The sequence below is a fragment of the Pipistrellus kuhlii genome, unplaced genomic scaffold (assembly GCF_014108245.1).
Source record: "Pipistrellus kuhlii isolate mPipKuh1 unplaced genomic scaffold, mPipKuh1.p scaffold_m20_p_135, whole genome shotgun sequence".
Taxonomy (NCBI): Eukaryota; Metazoa; Chordata; class Mammalia; order Chiroptera; family Vespertilionidae; genus Pipistrellus; species Pipistrellus kuhlii.
Genome location: NW_023425444.1, coordinates 248,434 through 267,293, shown reverse-complemented (window position 1 = coordinate 267,293; position 18,860 = coordinate 248,434). Strand labels below are relative to the sequence as shown.

The following is an 18,860-nucleotide window of genomic DNA, read 5'->3' as shown; positions in this document are numbered from 1 at the left end:
TGAGGCCGGGCCTCCTAGGGAGCACAGAGCACGGGGACCAGGAGCCAGCGGGACTGGGACTCCCGCAGGCCCCTCGGTTTCCCTGCGCAGGCGGCTCTCCCCGGGGGGAGGGAGGGCCTGATGCTGCCAACACACGGATGCCCAGAGCTGAGGGAGAGGCCTCAGGACGACTGAGGTCCAAACGGGGTGTCAAGGCAAAAAGACCCCCCCATCTCTCTCTCTCTCCCTCTCTCTCTCTCTCCTATTTATTATCAACCTATTATCTGTCACCCGTCTCTCATCATCTCTATCCACCGCCGATCCCTCACCTGCTGGGCATGCAGCTACAGCGAGGAGTTCCTGCCTCATTTCCTAGCCCAGCAGTCGGCAAACTCATCCGTCCGCAGAGCCCAACAGCAACAGGACAACGACGGACACGTCTCTGGAGAGCCACATTTTTTAAACGCAAACGTCTAACGCCACGTCTTACACACAGACCCGCCCAGGCCGTGGTGTTTTGTGGAAGAGCCGCCCTCCAGGGGCCAAAGAGCTGCAGGTGGCTTGTGAGCCGCGGTTTGCCGACCTCGGTTCTAGCCTGTCCCTAGCTGAGGAGGCGCACTCGCCCCTCCCAGGAAGCACCTGCAGGCACCTCCCAGTGGGCCACACCCTCCTCCGTCGAGAACCTTGACTGTGAAAGGTGGCCCGGAACCGCGCTGACCCACGTGCACTGGGCTGTCACTCAGCTGGCTGAGCCCCCACCCCGTGCTGGGCGTCCCATCCCGTGACCATGACTGTGACCATGGGGTATCGGCCCAGCCCCCTCGGTAGCCGCCTTCTCTGCAGCCAACATGCCTGTGACACGTGTGTCCTGGGGTGGCTGGGGTTCACGCCTCCCCTCCCGCCCTTCCCGCCCCCTCAGGCCTGCTCTGTGGTCCCGGCCTCTCCGAGCACCGTCCCGCACACTGAGGCTCCTAAGGTGTGTTCTGCTGCCCTCTGCTGGGCAGACACGGGAGCGCACCACCTCAAGGCGGACAGACAAGACCAATCCCCCACATTCCGGTTTGAAGAGGATTTACCTTAGGTGGTTAAATAGTTCTCTCCCCTCTCCACGCCCCCCTTTCCCCCAACACTGTGGGAACCGACGCCTTCCCCTCTTCCCAGCCCTCCCTCCGTCCATGCACAATCCTCCGTTCTCCAGGCTGTGGGTCTCCCTTTGGGGGTTCAGTCATCCCCCCTGCCGGATCTCTAGACTTCTCACTGTGCTGGATGGTGAATGGGAATAAAAACCCACCAGGCTGCCCCGGCCGGCGAGGCTCAGTGACTCAGCGCCAGCCTAGGAACCAGGAGGCCAGGGTTCGATTCCTGGTCAGGCCACCTGCCCAGGTGCCGGCTCCGTCCCCAGTGCGGGGCGTGCAGGAGGCAGCCGACCCGTGATTCTCTCTCCTCACTGATGTTTCTCTCTTTCTCTCTCCCTTTCTCCCTGTCTGAAATCAATAAAAATATATGTACTGGCAGACTGCCCTGAGGGCCGGGCGACAGGGCGGGTGGGTCACTGCCAAGGTCAGCGCAGCCAAGAAGGCTTGGTGGGAAGACCGGGATCTCTGAAACTTGAAGCGGGGGCCCGGGGATTGGTGGCTTCTGGCCCTTACACCTCGCAGCGTGTGCTCTGAGACGGCCTCGGCCGGAAACCACGGCTTCTCCGGCCCCTGTTCCCTGCCGTGACGACAGGAAGAACCTGTCCCAGCTCCTGGCCGCCCGTCATACCCAATGACCTTGTCACAAACGCACATACTAACAGACGCAACATCTAAATAGACTTTTATTTTTCCCTTTGACTGGTTTGGACAGAAAAGAAAACTCACCCCCCACCCCCCGCCGGCTTGCATTCGCGTCTCCCCAAGCGGGGAGGGGGGGACACGCTCAGCTCAGAAACGGCGGACCCTGTAGAAAAAGCGCCACAAATTAAAAATAGATTCTCACGTGGAAAAAGCGCTCCTGATCCCGGGGGACGGGCGAGGCGTCCGGACACACGAGTTGGGATCCGGCTGCGCCGAGGGGCCCCGAGGGGACTCCAGGGGCGAGGTGGGCGTCGGGAGCCGAGGACACGGGGCAGGAGGTGGGCATGCTGCCGGCACACGTGACTGACGGGTGAGAATGGTGAACTGCGGGGCTCGTCCGTCGGCGGGAGGGGAGCACGTGGCGCCAGAAGGGACTGGTGGCTCGTTTTGGGGACCATGGGCCCCGGCTGCCCGCAGTCTGTCCTGTCGTGGTGTCCCCTCGGGAGATCACACAGACCAGCCAGCAGCCCTCCCCCCGTGGGTGTGCGACGTCGACCCCCGTCCAAGTGCCACCGAGACAGGCACACCCGGGCCCACGGGCACCGAGGCGCAGCCGTGGCCGTCCTGGCGATGGTCTGTCTGCTCCGGCCACGCTGCCTGTTTGCCAAGACCAGTCGTCCCGCCAATGACACGCGAGAGGCTCTCGGGCAGCCGGGGTCCCTGGTTCCCCCATCTGAGCTGCCCTCACGGGCCCGAGCCTGGGATCCTGCTGGGAGCCGGGGGTGAGGAAGCGGGGGGGCATGGGGAAGAAGGGAGACGTTCCCTGTTACAGACGACCTTAAGCAACAGTAAGAAAATAACCTGAAGATATATTTAAAAGTAAAAAATAGCATCACACTTCGTTCGCGAGGCCTCGCTCAGCCCCAGCGCGGAGCCCCCTCCGCGCACCGACCGGCTCAGCCGCACGGCCCGCCCGCTGGCCGAGGCCACGTCCACACGGCGGCGAGCCAGGCCACACGTCCAGCTCCGTGTGCCGCGCTCCCCCTGCCCCTGGCACCGCGGGCACCAGCCCTCCCGGCCGTGGTGCTGAGCCGTGGCACGGGTGGCACGTGGCGTGCGGAGTCGGGGCGGGCGCCCCTCCTTGCACCGCGTCCCCCGGCCCGGGGCGGGCGGGCAGGTGGACGGCAGGCGCTCCCCCCACCTGGTCCGTCCCGAGCCCGGCCCTCAGGGGGTCGGGGAGGCGGCCTCCAGGCCCAGCAGCTCCCGCACGAGTCTCTCTCCGAACTGCGCGCGGCTGAGCCTGTGCGTGTGGTAGGCGTCCGAGAGCTTGTAGAGGATGTAGGCGTTGTTGACGGCGATGCTGACGGCGAACCAGAACACCTGCTGCCACGTCTTGTTGGGCTTGTGAGCGATGAAGTACCTGCGTGGACACGGGGGTCAGGGCCGCCCACCCTGCCGGCCGGCGGGGCTTGGGGGGGGTGAGCGTCCACCTGGGAACAGGGTCACGGTGCGATTCCTGCTCAGGGCACAGGCCCGGGTGATGGGCTCCAACTCCAGTGTGGGGCCACGGGCAGACACACGGCCACAGGCAGACACAGGTCATGGCAGACATGTGACCACGGGGGGACACGCAGCCACAGGCAGACACAGGCCACGGGCAGACACAGGCCACGGGCAGACACAGGTCATGGCAGACATGTAGCCACGGGGGGACACGCAGCCACGGACAGACACAGGCCACAGGCAGACACAGGCCACGGGCAGACACAGGCCACGGGCAGACACAGGTCATGGCAGACACGCGGCCACAGGCAGACAAAGGCCACGGGAGGGTCAGGAGCAGGTGGGACAGGGGTGCGGGGTCTGGGCCAGGGAGGAGGGAGAGATGAGCAGGCGGAGGAGGCACCTCTGGGCAGGGAAGGAGGGGCCAGGGAAGGGGCAGGTGCGGAGGACGCTGGGCTGCTGGGGAGCCGGGGGAGGGCCCCGTCCGGGCTGCTCTCGGGGGGCCTGTTCTTTCCATCTTTCCCTGTGAAATGGAAAGGCCCACTCCCGCCCCCGGTCCCTGTGTCTGTGCGGTGACGGCAGGACCCCCCGCCCCCCGGCCCTCGCCCGGATGGGAGTGGTGGATGGGAGCCCGGCACCCACTTGCTGTACTTGTCGTCGTATCTGCAGATGTAGCTGAGGTGCGCGGCGAACGCCTCCACGGCCAGGGGGCAGGGCACCTGCCCGCTCCTCCGCTTGATGATCACGCCTGGGGGACAGAGCGGGGCGGCCTCACTCACCGGCGTCCCCCCAGCACCCCGCGCCCCGCCCCGCCCGCACGCACGGCGCCCACCTTGCTGCACGGGCGAGTAGGCGTTGGTGAGGAAGCGGAAGTGGCCCTTGTTGTACCAGCAGATGAGCGACATGTTGCCCTTGGTGCGGATGCGGTGCTGGCCCCGGGCGGGCGGCGTGGCGGGGCTGGCCAGCATGGACCGCGGCAGGCCCGTGCAGTCGCTCTTCCGGGAGCTGAGCAGCCCGCAGCAGTAGATCCCTGTGGGGGGAGGACACAGACCACGGATGGCATCAGGCCCCGGGCCCCCCAGCCCGGCGGCTCCCAGCCCTGGAGGCCCCCCAGCACGGAGGCTCCCAGCCCAGCGGGTCCCAGCCCCAGAGTCTCCCCAGCCCGGAGGCTCCCAACCCGGAGGCTCCCAGCCCCAGAGTCTCCCCAGCCCAGCGGCTCCCCAGCCCAGCGGCTCCCCAGCCCAGCGGCTCCCAGCCCAGCGGCTCCCCAGCCCAGCGGGCTCGGGACAGGACGAATGCTCATCAAACTTCCCATCTGTGGCGGGTGTGTGGGACACGTGTATATAGGCATGTGTGAGTGCCTGTAGATGGTGTGAGTGTGTACAGGCAGGTGTGGGTGTGTGTAGGTGGTGTGTGTGTGTGTGTATAGGCGGGTGTGAGTGTGTACAGGTGGGTGTGGGTGTGTGTAGGTGGTGTGTGTGTGTGTATAGGCGGGTGTGAGTGTGTACAGGCGGGTGTGGGTGTGTGTAGGTGGTGTGTGTGTGTATAGGCAGGTGTGAGTGTGTACAGGTGTGTGTGTGTGTGTGTGTGTGTGTGTAGGCGGGTGTGGGTGTGTACAGGCGGGTGTGAGTGTGTGTAGGTGGGGTGTGTGTGTGTGTGTAGGCGGGTGTGAGTGTGTACAGGTGGGTGTGAGTGCATGTAGGTGGTGTGTGTGTGTGTATAGGTGGGTGTGAATGCATGTAGGTGGTGTGTGTGTGTGTATAGGCGGGTGTGTGTGTGTACAGGCGGGTGTTGAGTGTGTACAGGCGGGTGTGAGTGTGTACAGGCGGGTGTGAGTGTGTACAGGCGGGTGTGAGTGTGTACAGGCGGGTGTGTGTGTGTGTACAGGCGGGTGTGAGTGTGTACAGGTGGGGTGTGGGTGTGTGTAGGTGGTGTGTGTGTGTGTACAGGTGGGGTGTGGGTGTGTGTAGGTGGTGTGTGTGTGTGTACAGGTGGGTGTGGGTGTGTGTAGGTGGTGTGTGTGTGTGTACAGGTGGGGTGTGGGTGTGTGTAGGTGGTGTGTGTGTGTGTACAGGTGGGGTGTGGGTGTGTGTAGGTGGTGTGTGTGTGTGTACAGGTGGGTGTGGGTGTGTGTAGGTGGTGTGTGAGTGTGTACAGGCGGGTGTGTGTGTGTGTACAGGCGGGTGTGTGTGTGTATAGGCGGGTGTGAGTGTGTACAGGCGGGTGTGAGTGTGTACAGGCGGGTGTGAGTGTGTACAGGCGGGTGTGTGTGTGTGTACAGGTGGGGTGTGAGTGTGTACAGGCGGGTGTGAGTGTGTACAGGCGGGTGTGTGTGTGTACAGGCGGGTGTGAGTGTGTACAGGCGGGTGTGTGTGTGTACAGGCGGGTGTGAGTGTGTACAGGCGGGTGTGAGTGCAATACCCCTGGTGGTCTGTGAGCCCGCCTGTGGCCTCTTGTTACAGCAGCGAATGGACCGCACCGCAGGCTCCCGCAGCGGCCGCGGCCTTGGCTGTGTGCTGGCTGGTCCTCGGGAGCCGGACTCGGGCCCCTCAGCTCCAGTGCCCGGCAGTGCCCGGCGGGGCCCGGGGCCGCGGCAATCTGCTCCCCGGGTCTGTCCTCCTGGCACGGCTGTGCTGGACGCCACCCCCCACCCCCAGCACCTCCTTCCGGGCCGCACCCAGGACCGACCTTGCTTCTCGAACTCCTCGAACAGCGCCAGGCTGGTGATGCTGGGCCCCGTGAAGACGATGTAGTTCTTGCCGCCCGCGTTGCGGCACAGGCTGCGGGCCACGGCGCCGTGCAGCTGCGGCCTGTTCTTCAGCGCGTCCAGCCCGTCGGGGCCCGCGCCCTCCTTCAGGTGCACGTAGATCTGCGGGGAGACAGCGGCCGTGAGCCACAGCGGCGGCGGCAGGCCCACGCGGGCAGCACGGCTTCCGTCCCTGACGGCTTCATTTTAAAAAATATATATATTTTATTGATTTTTTACAGAGAGAAAGAGAGGGACAGAGAGCTAGAAACATCGATGAGAGAGAATCATCGATCAGCTGCCTCCTGCACACCTCCCACCAGGGATGTGCCCACAACCAAGGTACATGCCCTTGACCGGAATCGAACCTGGGACCTTTCAGTCCGCAGGCTGATGCTCTATCCACTGAGTCAAACAGGTTTCGTCCCTAACGACTTCATTTAAAAAAAAAAATAATAAAATAAAAAAAATATATATATATATATATATATGTATATATATATATATATTTTTTTTTTAATTGATTTTTTACAGAGAGGAAGGGAGAGAGATAGAGAGCTAGAAGCATCGATGAGAGAAACATTGACCAGCTGCCTCTTGCACACTCCCTACCGGGGATGTGCCCGCAACCAAGGTCCATGCCCTTACCCAGAATCGAACCTGGGACCTTTCAGTCCGCAGACCGACGCTATACCACTGAGCCAAACCGGCTTCAGCCCTAACGACTTCAATTTAACCCAATCATTGCTCTTTCTCTTAAATATATTTTTATTGGTTTCCTAGAGGGAGCAGTGGGGGGAGAGAGAGAGAGAGAGAGAGAGAGAGAGAGAGAGAGAGAGAGAGAGGTGTCAATGATGAGACTCATGGGTCGGCTGCCTCCTGCACGTCCCCCACTGGGGATGGAGCCCACGATCCAGGCACATGCCCTGACCGGGAATCGAACCCTGACCTCCTGGTTCCTAAGTGGACGCTCAATGGCTGAGCCACGCCGGCCGGGTGGGGCCTGCGTCTGGGTCAGTTTAACCGGAGGGCTGAGGTGGGTGGGACGAACGTGCAGGGGACAGCGTCGGCCTCCCCAGTGCTCAGCGTGGAGGGCAGCACGGGGCCCAGCCTCGGCGGGAACATCTGCGGGCCGCACAGCCAAAGGCCGTGAGGGAGCGGTCACCGTTACCCCGCCTCTCCTCGGCCCTGCCCCCCGGGCTCACCTGGACGATGAAGCCGGTGGACGAACACTGCCGGACCCACAGGCTGAACTTCCGCTTTTTCCTCTTGCGCAGCTCGCGCTCCGTGCACGTGGCGATGAACACGGGGTCCTCGTCAATCAGGGGTTCGTGTAGCACCTGCCGGCGGAGGGCGAGCAGAGATGCTCAGGGCCTCATCAGGCCTGGCTCAGGGGTGGGGAGTGTGGGGGGCGGACTTGCTAACGGGCCGGCTCTGATTCAGCAAGCAGTGGGCAGGGCCCGAGGTCTGCCTCTCCGGCAGGCTCCTGCGGAGTCCGGACACGCTGGGCCGAGGGCAGAGCGGGGGGTAACGCTCACCTACCCTCCACCCTCTCCTCCATGCCGCCTGGATGCCATTACAAACCACAGGGGCGTCGGGTCCCGCCCTGGCCCTCGGCTTTCCTGTGGTTAGAGGGGCGACAAGCCCAGCGACTCCTGCTCAGAGGGGAGGCCTGGCGAGCTGCCCGGAGGAGGTGCCTCCCACTTGCCTCCTGAACCTGCGGCTCAGCAAACAGTCGAGCACCATTTGGAACCACTCTAGCCAGACGGCGAGTGCCCGCCTCGGAGGGAGATGGAGCAGAGGAGGAGGGGGGAGGGGGGAGGGGGATGCTGCAGAGGCCGCTCCGGCTGCCCGCTCCACGCACGCTCCCAGAGCCAACGCCTCCACTCCGCCTGCATTATCGGCGCAAACCACACGCCTCACCGGCGTGGCAGGGCCAGCGAGAATTTCTTTCCTGTCTGCGTTAAAACGAATCCCACACGGCCCTCATGGCTCAGTGGTTAGAGCGTGGACGTGTGAACCAGGAGGTCTCGGTTCCATTCCCGGTCAGGGCACAGGCCCGGGTTGTGGGCTCCATCACCAGCGGTGGGGGGGGGGGGGGGGGGGGGGGGTGCGTGCAGGAGGCAGCCGGTCCATGATTCTCTCTCATCATGGATGTTTCTCTCTCTCCCCATCTCCCTTCCTCTCTGACATCAATAAAAACACTATTTTTGGGAAAATAAAATAAAGGAGAGGGAGGGTGGGGAGAAAAGAGGAGGAAAAAGTGCATCTCAGAGCAAAACCCCGAGTTCTGATCGTCTGGGGCCGGGAGCTGCTGACCTGCACGACCCTGGGTTCCCCGTGGATGACCCTGAAGTGACCTCAGAGTCCAGGCAGGAAGGGAGGACCCCAGGGTGACTCCCCGGCACAGCTGCCGATGGTGGGGGCCCCGAGGGGCCCGCCGAGCCCGCGGAGCCGCCTACCTGGGTCTGGGAGGGCCGGAAGGCGGCGTCGAAGCCGCTCTGCAGGGCGTCGAGGAAGGGCTGCACCTTGTAGAGCCCGTGGGCGGCCGGGCCGGAGCGGAAGGCCACCACGTGGAAGTACTTGAGGACGCGCTCGAAGCGGGCCTGGCTCATGACGCCCGCCAGGCCGCGGTTGCTGTAGAAGCCGCCGCTCCAGATGCTGAGCACGGACTCGCAGTGGGAGATGCTGGTGGAGATCATGTAGCCCAGGAAGGCCTTCATCTCGGCCAGCGTCACGTCCGCCCAGGCGCCGTCGCCGCCGAAGCGCTCCTGGAACTTGCGGGCGTACATGTTGGTCTGCGCCGCCATGCTCTTCAGCAGGTTGTCGGGGACGAAGAGCTGGAAGAAGTCGATGGCGCTGGCACCGGGGGGCATCTTCCGGGTGGGACCTGCAACGGCAGGCCGGGGGCTGATTACGCCCAGGCCAGGGTGGGGGCGCTGCCATCGCTGCCCCTCTGCCCGCGGGCCACCCTGGGGCTCACGCACCAGGCCCCCCCCCCCCCCCCCCCCGCACCCCAGTCTCCTGCGACTCACACACCACCACCAGGGGCCCCTCTTCACGCTGCACACACCCTTCTTACAAATCTGGCAAATTCAGAAACACTGATCCAGAGCAAGGGAGCCCGGCCGGCGCGGCTCAGTGGTGGAGCGTCAACCTATGAAGCAGGAGGCCGTGGCTCGATTCCCGGTCAGGACACAGGCCCGGGTTGCGTGCTCAGCGCAGGGGCTGCCCCCTGGTGGTCACTGCGTTCCCTTAGAGGGTGGGTCCACCCTCTCACAGCAGACAGATCTCCGCAGGCTGCCCCCCTCCCCATACCCCACCTAAGCGTCTAAGAAGGAAGAGGAGCAGACAAGCCCAGACACCCAAACTTAGGAGGCGGAGAGCAGCCAGGCCTCGGGGGATGAATTTTTCATGAGACGGGGGGGCGGGGGGAGGGAGGGGGGAGAAAAGAATTCTTTAAATGCTACGTGGGCATCAAATGCTCCTTTGTGCTGTCCCGGTTATAAATATCCCCGAGAAACCCGGGCTATTGTTTGCCAGGACTTGGAGGAAAGCAGCCTGAGCAGATGCTGCTGACACGCAGGGAAGAGCCCAACTGGGGGGAGGGGGGGTCTGAATGTCAAAGATGGGGAACCTCCCCACTTCCGATTGGCTGGGGGCCGGCCTAAACCCCGGGAGCAGGCCGGCAGCTTGACACTGCCACACCGGCCAGGGAAGAACTGCCCAGCCCCTTCCCGGTCAGAGAGGAGGCGGCTGGGGCCGCACGTGCCGTTTTCACCGGGTCCTGCCCTCTGTCTCTTTCCTGAAAGATGGAAGCGGCTCCCAGTGAGACAGCAGAATAGCCAGGAGGACGTGGGCAGACCGCGCCTGGCTTCCCTCCCCAGCGCCGACGTGGGCGCGAACGCATGAGATTAAAAAAAAAAAAAGCTGTAGGCCTAGCTCTTTAAAACGCTGCCTAACTGCCCCCTTAAAACACAAGGCCATCCCTGCCAGCCCCCCCCACAACAACAACAACCGTGGGAGGAAGCCGGTAATGACCGGGCATCTGTCCCTCCGCCCCCAGTCCAGGCCGCTCAGCCAGCCGCACGTGATTCCGCAGACACGGGGGCACCTCCGTCCGGGCCCTGACACGCATGTGCCAGGGACAGACACCAAGCCGGGGCGGGTGTGAATACGTCGCGGGAGGGAGGGAGGGAAGAAAGAAAGAAAGCCACTTCCATTCGGAACGCGAGGCTGACAGGCGAAGTGAAAGGCAGCAATTTCACTGTCACCTTTGCAAAGGGCAGTGTGGAGTTCAGTGACTAACAACATAGTTAGCAGGAAGGTCCCTTCCCCGAGCCCTCACTATGGCTCAGGGGAGAGAGAGTGCGTCAGCCAGGACACCGGCAAGCCCGCAGCTGCTCCCTGGACCAACCGGGTACTCCAGGAAGCAGCTCAGAGAGCGGAGAAGCCCCGAGGGGAGGGGAGAGGAGGAAGGGGACGAATAATTGGCCACGGCCCTGTGGGTACAGAGGAGTGTGCTAGGACTTGAACACACAATTCCCTGGCATCACAAATACCCATTTCACAGATGAGGAGACTGAGGTGAAGAGGCAGCGTGTCCTAAAGGGCCATCCAGCAGCCCTGAGGTCCTCGCTCTGCCCTTACCAGCTGGGTGACCTTGGATGAGCAGCTTCGAGCCTCAGTTTGCGTTTCTTCACGTGTAAAACGAAGACAATGAACACCACCCCACCCCACCCCCCCAGACTCGGGAAGTGGGGCCCAGGGCACAGATGGCAGGTTCCTGGCAGGGTGCCCAGCACATGGTGGGTGTGCGGCAGACGGAAGGCGCCAGGAGGAGGGTTTGGACTTGGCCCAAGGGCCCAGCCCCGCAGGCCAGAGGCAGGACTGGAACCCGGGTCTGTCTCCCCCAGGGTCCCTTCACCCGCCGACCAAGTTCCCCACACATCCATCACTCAGAGGCCCTCTCCCTCACTGCCGCCTCCCCCCTGGACACTCGCCACGCCGGCCGGGCACAGCAGAGGTTTTACAGACAGAAGCTCTCGCGGGGCATCATTATAAAATGAACATGCTAAGGTGCCGCTCGTGGGGGACAGCGCCAGCGACAGACTCTAAGCAACATCAGACCCCTGACCTCCGACCTGCCAGCACCCAGGGGCCACGCCAAGGACCTTCTGCTCCCCGCACCAGGGCCGCGTCCGGCATCAAACCGAGACGCAGGAGGACGGAGAGCGGCGCTGGGTCGTCCACAAACCAGCTCCTGCAGGAATTTAGTGCAATTACGAGGCATGTGCCATTTCCCAGAGAAATAAACCTCACCCTCACCATCGCTGACGGCAATAAACACAAGGGGCCTGGCACCCGTTACACGGCCCCAGAGGCACGGCCGTCGTCACCCCATTAGCCAGAGGATGCCCGAGCCCAGCCTGCCCTCCTCCGGAGCGGAGCGGGCCCCGGCGAGCTGGCCACGGTGGCCCCTGCCGGGCACCTGCTCGTTAGTGACGCGGCTGCAAAGAGAAGATGAAATGGCCTTTTTACGGAAAAGGCCGGACGGACGGATGCTCCCGGGACGGTGAGGACTGCCCGCCAAGATTGCACACCCACGGGAACCTTCCCGCCTCTGAACTGCTCAAAGGGCCTTCACAGGCTGATCCAGAGCGGCGGGCCCTGCCCAAGGCGCCCGGGAACTGGACCGGGGGGTGGGGGGTGGGGGGTGGGGGGAGACTGGGGGAGGGCTGCCTATTTCTTGTCACCCCTCTCCCCCTCCTCTCGTCCCCACCCCTCTCCCCCACCTTGTCAGATGAAGGCGGAGCCGGGTCCTCCTGTGGCCTGCATCTCTCTGCAGTCACACCGGGCCAGGGTGCCCTCAGCCAGAACCCCTGGGCTCCCGCTGCCCTCCATCCTTACAATGGTCTGAACAACCCTCCATGCTCCTGCCACCTGGGAGCCCCTGCCCCTCCCCTCCCCTCCCCTGCTGGCGCCAGCCCCAGCACACTCCCACCTGGACTCCCGCTGGCCGCTCCCCACCTGCTGGGAAGGGTGTCCACGTGGCCTTCCCCCCCCCCCCCCCATCCAGGCTGGGAGCCATCAGTGGTTTATCGCAGAGGAGCGAGCGGAGGCTCAGGTGAAGGGACTCTGTCGAGTGAGTCCTAGAGGCTGGGAGGTGGGAGAGTTGAAGGACGTGGCTGCACTCAGAGCAGACTCAGGAAGTTGACTCAGAAGCCATGTTCTCACCCGGCCGGCGCGGCTCACTTGTTGAGCATCGACCTATGACCTGGGAGGTCACGGTTCCATCCCTGGGCAGGGCACAGGCCCGGATTGCAGGTTCCATCCCCAGTGTGGGGCGTGCAGGAGGCAGCAATCAATGATTCTCTCATCATTGATGCTTCTATCTCTTTCTCTCTCCCTTCTTCTCTGAAGTCAACTTAAAAATATATGTAGACATGTAAACATATAAACATATAGATGTGTAGATAGACATGTAGATATGTAGATATGTATATGTATAAAAGCCTCATCTCCCCCACCCAGTCAGGGGCAGGGCCAGCCAGCCAACTGCCTGTGGCCCCTCCCTCCCACTGGTCCAGCCCAATGGGCCCCCATGGGGCAGGCTGGCCAGATCCCACCTGTGTATGAATTCGTGCACCAGGCCTCTACTATAGCTATATAGATATATGGATAGAGAGGGCACCCGTGTTCTTTACAATATCACACGGACCCCAACATCACACCAGACACTTCCCAGACTCCCTTGCATCCGGTGCCTGATGCACTGACCCACGGGCTGGGGGGAGGTCACAGAACCCTGCTGAGCCACGACCCAAACACCATGGCTCAGCGGAGCTGGCCTTTTAATCTCCAGGTAGAAAGAGCGGAAAATAGGTCAAAACAATTTTAAGCTCTCCTGAAAGACCAAGGCTGAAAGCCTCTGATGATAGCGACAGCAACATCTGAACGCGCCCGTTATGTAACAGCCCAGCGGAGCGCAGGCAACTCCCGGCCACGGCCGCTCCTGCATCTGTGCGTGCGGCCCTTGACCCTGGTTCAGGAGGAGGCTCTTCACGGCTGCCCCTCATGGCTTCCATCTTCCCCAGGCAACCACCAGACCACGTCCTCGTTACAAGGTCTGAGAGCCCTGGGTGGGTAGTACTGTTTGGTTAGAGCATCGTCCAGCTATGCCGAGGCTGGGGGTTCAATCCCATCAGGGCACATCCAAGAATCAATGGATACATAAACAAGTGGAATGACAAATCAAAGTGTTCTCTCTCTCTCTCTCTCCCTTCTGTTCTCTCTACAATCAAATAAAAATGAATTTTGAAAAAAGTAAGTTTGACCCAGCCAGGGTGGCTCAGTGGTTGGGCCCCCAGAGAAAACGAGGGCCCTCCCATGGTCTCAGTGAGAGTGAGATGGCCCAGAAGCAGCAGAACCCGCATCCAGAGAGACAGCTCCTGGAGATACAGACACAACTTGAATCTCAATGAAAACAATAATAGCTTTCAAAGAGATGCCGTGGGAAGGACACGGAGGGAGGGCGATGTTCCTTTCACTAAAAACGTGATTTCTCAACAAAATAGCTCTTCAGACAGAGAGAGGGTGAGGTGGTCACACAATGATTTTTTTTTTTTAAATTGATTCCAGAGAGTTATCCCAGTAACTTCAAAAAGAATATTCTTTCAGATTGACTTTTATAAAATGTTAATAACGATACCAAGCAGTATAATAGAGTTTAAGTTATATCCTAATTATAATCTTGGTAGAATTATCCTATGTATTAGCTTTTCATAACATTAAACAAAATAGCCCTTAAGAATATAATGTAATTGTGTAGTCACTTGATTTCATTCAGGCTACGAGTATTAGGAGACAGAGTCCTATTTGGGAATTGTTCATCTGGTGACGATAAACTCAGGAAGTCAACGCTTCCACCTTAAAAATTCAGGTACGGGAAAAAAATTCCCCCATTTTTACACAGAGGGATTGCCACCCACTGAGTCTTTGATTTTTAAATATATTTTCATTTATTTCAGAGATGGAGAGAGAGAGAGAGAGAGAGAGAGAGAGAGAGAGAGAGAGAGAGAGAGAGAGAAGCATCAGTGATGAATCGCTGATCGGCTGCCTCCTGCACACCCCACACTAGGACATGTGCCCTGACCGGGAATCGAACCATGACTACTAGGTTCATAGGTCGACGCCCAACCACTGAGCCACACCGGCTGGACAAATATAAAGCTTTTTTACTGAGAAAAGTTCTCGGAGTTATTAAAAAAAAGGGGGGGGGCACCACCTTTTCTGAATGAAAGTCTGACTAGTTGATGGTGATCGTTAACCGGTGATCACCCTTCTCACCACCCCCGACTCGGCCTCAGAAGACCCACCTGTGCTCTCTGTTCTGGGCTGAGAAGCAGGGCGAGCCTTGCTCTGTGGCTATGGCCCTCGTCATGGGCACAGGTTCCCCTGGCACATGAGCGGACGCCTCCTCCAGGAAGCCCCCCGTGGTTTCTGGGGCCCGGCACATGCCTGATACTGCGTGGCACTTCGTAAGGCTTATCCTGCAACAACCAAGATGCAGGACTCACATTCCTGGAGCCACAGAGCTCAAGGTAGGAAACACCTTTCCCCCAAGACAGGCGTCCAGGTAGCTTTGCTCATGAATCCTATTACACCCTGGCTGGTGTGGCTCAGTGGTTGAGCACTGACCTAGGAACCAGGAGGTCACGGTTCCATTCCTGGTCAGGGCATATGCCCGGGTTGCAGGCTCGATCCCAAGTAGGGAGCGTGCAGGAGGCAGCCGATCCATGATTCTCCCTCATCATGGATGCTTCTGTCTCTCTCAACCTCTCCCTTCCTCTCTCTGAAATCAATAAATATATATGTGTGTATATATATATATATATATATATATATATATATATATATATATATTTTAATCCTATGACTGGTGAATGCTGGTTTTAAGAAGAAGACTTTCCTCCTCTTTCTTGTTAGTCTTTATTCCCAATGCACCAGCCGGCTCTCCGAAGATAAAGCAGCGAGCAGTGCTAATTTCCAACGCCATCTGCTCCTCTGCAGCTTCCCAAGGTCGTGGCTCCTCCCGGAACGATTCCAGAGGCCGCTGCCACGGAGCACGGGAGGGAAACTCCCGTGAAGTCTGACCTCTGATGGGAAATGCAAACAGCCCGGACCCCAGGCAGCACGACCCAGATCGACGACGCAGAACAGACAGCAGCCCGAGCATCTGCTCGGAGAGAACAAATCGCAAGATGCTCAGAGAGAGAACCACACGGCCAGGAGCCAGAGGCAGCCAGGCCTGCATCCCGGGCCGCCTCCCGAGAGCTTGCTCGCTCGCACGCTGCGGTCATTTGCAGGGTGGGCAGGCGAGGCTGATGGCCTGCGGGAGCTATTTTAGGGGATTCGTTGCAAAATTGGTGGGAGAGGGCCCGGCCCCGAGTTCCCAGAACGCAGTAGCTGTCCCTCCATTCTAGGGGCCAAGAGCCTGCCAGGCAGCCCACACGCAGTGCTTGCATTCTCATCCTCCCTAGGGAACTCCTAATTCAAGACCGAGCCAGGCCCTGGGGGAGGGGGAGCGCGAAGGGGGAGAGATGGACCCTCTCTGCCCATCACTGCGGGCTGCGCTTCTGCAGAGCCTGACCCAGGACCTAAACCCACGAAACACACAGAAGGCAGAGGCTGGGAGGACTGGGACAGCCTGCAGAGCCGTTAGGAGTCTCAGCCCTGACCACGGGGATGCTCACCGCTTCCCTCCCTCCTCCTATCAGCTGGACACCAAGGGGCCCCCCTTTTCTGAAGGCAGATCGCGGGGCTGTGGTACCCAGTGCCTCCCGCCTTGGTGCACGGGGTCTCGGTCATCGCAGGTTCCAGACAGCAGTCCTTCCTCCGTTTCAGAGAAGAAACCTGACTCAGCCAAAGCCAGCACAGCAACATAGTCACACACGAGACACAGTCACTCACACACACACACACACACACACACACACACACGCAAGCACGCACGGGCACGTTTATGTAACAGGAGGTGGGCAGGCCGCCTGTTCCTCATCTGTTCCTATCAGCAACATATATTCCTGTTACAAGTTTTCTATTATGAAGATTGATTACAGATCAAAATGTCACTCCCTTCTTTTTCTATATATATTTTGTAATTGATCTCAGAGAGGAAGGGAGAGAGAGAGAGAGAGCTAGAAATATACATGATGAGAGAGAATCAAGGGTTGGCTGCCTCCTGCACGCCCTACACTGGGGATGGAGCCTGCAGCCCGGGCCTGTGCCCTGACCGGGAATCGAACCCTGACCTCCTGGTTCCTAGGTCGACGCTCACTCACTGAGTCCCGCCGGCCAGGCCCCAATTCCACTCTTTCCCTGAGATGTAGGGAGAGTCACTGTGTCCTCTCTCCCAGGTGGGCATGGGTTTCAAGTGTTCCAAGATCACAAGCCAGATCAGACGCTCCTCGAATACAGCCTGCCAAACGAGGGCTGGCAGACTAACAACAAACCAGAAGACGCAGGGGGCAGAAAAGAAGCAGACAACCCAGCCAGCATGGCTCCGTGGCTGAGCATCAACCTGTGAGCCAGGAGGTCACGATTGGATTCCCCTGTGAGGGCACGGCCCCAGTTGCAGGCTCCAACCCCAGTGTGGGGCGTGCAGGAGGCAGCCCATCAGTGGTTCTCTCCCCTCGGCGATGTTTCTATCTCTCTCCTTCTCCCTTCTCCTCTGAAATCAATAAAAAACATTTTAAAGAATAAAAATAAAAGGAGTACACAGAGCGATGTGACTTTGAAAATTCCAAAACTCCCCTAAATCCCGACGGAGAACACGCTTTTAACCCTCCCATCCCAAGCAGTGCCGCCGAGGTGGAGTTTGTAAGCCGGCTGCAGCTCAGCACATCCCCACTGCAGCCTGCCTGCCTGTTTGCAGACCACTCCCTGCTGGGAGCCCGCCAGGCCCGCCGGCCGAGCAGCAGGCTGCAGCACGGGGTGCAGATCCAAGGACGGAGGCCCCAGACTCAGCCCCTCACAGCTGCCGCACGGGTGCTGATTCCAGTCTGGGTGAGCAGCCATGTCACCATCAACACCACCACCACCACCACCACCATCACCCTCACCCCGCTCAGGGCGGCCACTCCCTGGCCTTCACCAGCACGGACCGCACACACACTCCCACCCATGAACACAGCCGGGGAAAGGGCTGGTGTCCACTCTGTCCACCTGTCAGGGAGCAGGGGCGGCCGAGTGACATTTAAAAACAAACCTCCCTCAAAGGCAGGCAGTGGGAAGGCCCTCAAAAAGCCACATCTGGCCTGGCCGGCGTGGCTCAGTGGTTGAGCGCTGACCTATGACCCAGGAGGTCGGGGTTCGGTTCCCGGTCAGGGCACCTGCCGGGGTTGCAGGCTCCATCCCGTGGGGGGCGATCAGTGATTCTCTCTCATCGTTGATGTTTCTCTCTCCCTCTCTCTCCCTTCCTCTCTGAGATAAATATATGCTTTTTTTTTTTAAAGAAGCAGCAGCAGCAGCCACCTCTGCCAGCACTCCAGCAAGCGTCTCTGGGGTCAGCACCATCTGTGGCCAGGAGCAGAGCAGAACCAGGCCGAGGAGCGCCTCCTGCTGTGAGACCCACACCTTACCGCAGCCAAGCCGGTCCTTTCGCTGTCGCGTGTGGTTCACCAGCGATCCCAAGCAGCACGGACGGCCCAAGTTTCCCAGGCAGAACACTCGGACCATGAAGAAGATACCGTGGTCGGATGGACGCCCCCTCGCCTGGCCCAGGGCCCCTGGCACCTGGGTCCTGCTGGCCCAGAGCCCTCTCCAAGCCACGTCCGGGTCTCACAGTCCCCTCAGCCAGGCAAGCCCACCTGTCACCCAGGCTTACGGTACAAGCCCGCGAGTGGGGCTGGGTCGCCAGGACACAACTAGAACAAGTGCCCGATCCCCCCACGTCCTTGCCATTGCCAAGGGCTGGCCCCACCTCGCTCCATCCTCTCCCTCCCCCCGCCCCACGAGGAAGTCGCACCCCCTCCCACGCAGTCCGGTGGGTTCTTGCACTTGACCCGCTCCCGCCCCGCCCCGCACAGATGCCAGGGACCCGCCGCCCCAGGAGCATCTGGAATCCCCGCCCCGCACTCACGCGTCCCTGGGCGGGGGTTCCCTGGCTGGGGTTCCCTGGCACCCCCCCCCCGGAACCCTCCCCCCAAAGGACCGCGTCTTACCGCCCGTGTCCTCGAAGCGCGGGGGCGGCCGGTCCCGCAGCGCCGCGCTCCAGCCTGAGCCGGCCTCGTCCTCCTCCGGCTCCGGCGCGGATGGGGCGGCGGGGACGCAGGGCGGGGGCCCCGGCGGCCGCTCGTGCTCGTCGTCCGAGGAGGCGGCCGAGGAGGAGCGCGAGGCGGCGGAGGTGCTGTAGAAGGGGTTGCCGCCGCTGTCGGGGCCCGACTCGCCGAACACGTCGTCCGAGATGTGCAGGCTCTCGTAGCGCGCGCGGGCCGCCTCGAGCAGCGCCGGCGCCCGGCGCCGCGCGCCCCCGCCGCCCTCGGCCATCGCCCCGGCCGCCGCCGCCGCCGCCGCCCGCGCGCCCGCCCCGCGCAGCGCCTCCCGGCCGCACGCGCCGGGGCCCGGGCCCGCCGCCCCCCACCAGCGCAGCCGGCAGCACAGCGCCCGCCGCTCCGCGCCCGGCCGGCCCGCCGTCTTGGCCGCCTGGGACCCCCGCGCCCCGGGGAAGCGCACTCGCAGCTGGGGCGCCGCCGGCTGCGGGCCGCGGCGGGAGACGAGGGCGGCGGCTGGACCCGGGGCCGCCGCTGCGTCCTCAGGCACCGACCGCGACGTCTCCACACCTAGCGCTCGCC

The 18,860-nt window shown here is 61.4% G+C and overlaps 1 protein-coding gene across 1 annotated transcript; it reads right to left on the bottom strand.

Moving 5' to 3' along the window:
- Positions 1–2,053: 2,053 nt before the first annotated feature.
- Positions 2,054–18,860, bottom strand: PGBD5 (piggyBac transposable element derived 5). Its single transcript, XM_036436353.2, has 7 exons — positions 18,231–18,860; positions 8,469–8,896; positions 7,212–7,346; positions 5,949–6,129; positions 4,093–4,290; positions 3,903–4,008; positions 2,054–3,177 (listed from the first exon to the last, which is right to left on the bottom strand). The coding sequence occupies exons 1-7, from the start codon at positions 18,553–18,555 to the stop codon at positions 2,982–2,984; spliced, it is 1,569 nt and encodes a 522-aa protein (XP_036292246.1). The 5' UTR covers positions 18,556–18,860; the 3' UTR covers positions 2,054–2,981.